We start from the raw sequence: 3,190 nt of genomic DNA, 5'->3' as shown, positions 1-3,190 counted from the left end.
TTCCCTTTCGGACACGGAATAACCAACGCCTTGCCGCACGAAAGACAGGGTTTCATCACATATCGGTCGGAACCGTATCGGTGTGTAGACCCGGGCGGCTTCTTCTCTTAATAATTCAGTAACTACATTGCGAACTACCAAACACCGACAAAAAGCGCTATTTTGAATATACGTGAGCATACGCACCCCATCACCAATGCACTGTCCATCTGGTAGAAAAAGCTGTTTGTTCAGTAAGTATCACTTACTTCATTATGCGAATCTACACGTGCATGTTAGTACTTGACCCAGCAGAGCACCACCTACATGGCGTATTGTTTTACCACCAGCTCATCTAGAATGCTCACGCGAGCAACTGATTGTGGTCTAACTCAACACGATCCGCCTATACGGATGATAATAACCTCTTCCTCCTATTAAAACGCCACCCTGTGTTAGCGGTGACCTCAAATATGAAGATAACAATCCCCATTGCTCACGATGCCCTAAAAGCACCACTAAGACCCACAATGGGGAGCAACTATAAGTGAATACCAAGCTGGACGAAATCTCCACTCTTAATACTTTTTAGCGAAATGACAGGAAGTGCCAATTCTTATAGCTGAGACTTTTTATGTGCGACAACGATGCGGCGAGCTAACCTACACCGGAGTTGCTTAAAAGTAACCCCACAGATGGCCACGCAACAGATTCATCAACTTTTTGAGCCGCCGTGACAACTTCTGCCAAATAACATTAACATATTTAGATGGTCAAGGGGTCGCGTCAAAAATCACGTGAAAGGGGCTAAAAATAATAAACATTCGAAAAACAATAGGCACCTTCCAGTTCATACTGGCTCGGTCCCTAATTAAGATTTAATAAGTATATAATACTGACCCCATGCCTAGCTGTACTGGAACCAGAGTAGTCTGATATGGTTCAGTAGATCAGTGCAATGGCTATTGGATTGGGTGCTGCTAAAGTGGCATGGATTTCTTTTTCTTGAGCATACCAATGTGTTTTGACAGATGAGTTTTTCTATCAAATGAACAAAAAATAAACCCTATGGAAATGAAGACAGCCTTAAAATGATGTGTGGTATAATTCTGTATTTTTATGTTAATTTATGTCAATACTGTCTGAGGCTCTCAGCCACAAGTCGAATGGTTCTTACAGAAAATGTAAGTCTTGAGAACGGCACACAAATCAAGTTTCTTTTTTAATTGCTCTGTCATTTTCTTAAACAGCTTGTTGCTGTAATTTTTAAACAAATGTTACTCAAACAGGAGGAAATACTGCATTTGTTGGGGACTATTTTCAGCGATGGATAATACATATTTGGTGCTTTAGTCAGTGTTGGATGGACTGTGTATGATGGATTGAGTCAAAACAAATTACAGTGCGTGTTCATGGTAATGAAGGAACAGTGGGGCTCACTGATGTGTCTTTAATAGTTTTTGGATAATAATGGAGCTCTATCAGGCTCTGATTTGATCCCGTTAATAAGTATTGTGTGTGTATCAAAGCATTGTGACCATGCTTATCCATTAAGCCACTCACAGTGCAAGCTAATTAAATGTTGACAGTCAGATACAAAAGAGACAACGTTTGACTAGTAAATCTTAAAAGCCTAACCTTAAGTTCAAAGGCATTTTATAAAAAAAAAAAATTTTTAAAAAGTGTAGAGGAAGTACAAGGACTTACCAACTCTCCATTTTCTGGAACTGTAAACAAGTAGAGATATTTATAGTTAGTTCAACCAAGCACATTTGTAAAAGGCACAAAGATGCAACTGATCATTTAAGAAAATGCTCAAGCAACTGATGTATAAATGAACACTGGTATAGGTTTAATATTTCTGCCCTGTCATCCTTACCCTCTGGCGGGGTGAAGAAGTTGAAAAAGGAGTCGTTGGGGACCGTTTTGGTGACCGTCCTCACTGTGCCGCGGCCCTTGTGCTTCTGTTTCTTCTTGATTGTTTTCAATGTGACGTTTTTGCCCTTCGTCCAGTCAATCGTGCAACTGTGGTGAAACATGAGGAGGAGGCAACGGGAGAAAGCAAGGTCAGTATCCATCCACATTTTAAATGTCAAGTCTAAATGACATCTTAGGTTTATTTATAGGAATCTAACTGGTGAGGTCGTTGATATCCACTTAGGAATGATTCAGAGAGAAGAGAAGAGCCAGAGAGATAATGGAGAAATGTTTGGTACAGGTCACGATGGCTGTTTATTAACCAACAGGCCAGGAGCCAAAATGGCCGACATGACATTATAGACAGTTGTTGTGCCTGTATTACCAGGGGTTCACATGCTGCTTAGCCCCGCTCCAGTGGCTGTTGGCCTAAAGTGATTGCAATTGCAAAAAATGTAAATCATTATACACCAAATGAAATTGTTTGTTAATTTGTGCACCATACATGTCCTGGTGCCATTCCTCTATTTTGGAAAAGCTTAAATCCTCTTATCTCCCTAGCACATCTTGGAGGAAAATAGAGAAATTAATAGTACATGGACCAATGTGTTTGCTTTCACCACAAATGCTGCTGGCTTACTGGTATGCTTGATGTACAATGAAAAAAAAAAGACTTTTTTTTTTAGAAACGATGACAAAAACCTGAAGGGCTTGTGTAGACCACCTGGCTATAATACCGTAATCTTGTCTTTGATGTCACATACATAACCTTGTTGACTAGCTGGCTTCAGCCATCACATTGGTAGGCTATGCTCCCTACAGAACCTAGCTACTGCAAAATGTGTGTTCAAAGTTTTATTAGAAAGCCCAATAATTGCAATGCGGATGATAAACGAGGTGACAAAAAGAGGGACTGATATGGTGGTGGAAGAAGAACAATAAAGTAAGTGATAACATTGCTAGCCAGTGGCAGCTAGTGTGGGGAAGCAAGTAGCAGCAAGGAGGTAAAATCCTTAATCTACTTCATGTGGTGTTCACATTAAAACTGACCACACGATCAGTGTTGTGTCATCTTTTCTCTCCTGGCCCCTATAAATGTATAATCTGTGTGCTCTGTATATTAAGTGTAATTGTGAGAGTTGTTTTTGAAAATTAAATGCTATTAAATAGGCTATATGTTATGGTTATCATAAAGAACTAAAATGGCGCGTAATAACAGATTTGACGGCTGTCTGTCAAAATGACAGACAAGAAAATCTGACAGCCTCAGAATTAGGGCTGCAGCTATCGAATA

The 3,190-nt window shown here is 40.0% G+C and overlaps 1 protein-coding gene across 1 annotated transcript in view; it reads right to left on the bottom strand.

The window, feature by feature from the left end:
• nap1l1 (nucleosome assembly protein 1-like 1) overlaps window positions 1–3,190 on the bottom strand; it is a gene marked incomplete in the record, with an annotated part of 27,300 nt that overhangs the window by 7,433 nt on the left and 16,677 nt on the right. The window contains 2 exon segments of the mRNA XM_035674115.1: window positions 1,687–1,706; window positions 1,859–2,004. Coding sequence (XP_035530008.1) covers window positions 1,687–1,706; window positions 1,859–2,004 — 166 coding nt within the window.

Source organism: Morone saxatilis, unplaced genomic scaffold, assembly GCF_004916995.1.
Source record: "Morone saxatilis isolate NCDOM2014 unplaced genomic scaffold, NCSU_SB_2.0 Contig10, whole genome shotgun sequence".
Taxonomy (NCBI): Eukaryota; Metazoa; Chordata; class Actinopteri; family Moronidae; genus Morone; species Morone saxatilis.
Note: the sequence above shows the minus strand (reverse complement) of the source record. Positions and strands in the feature narration are given on the sequence as shown.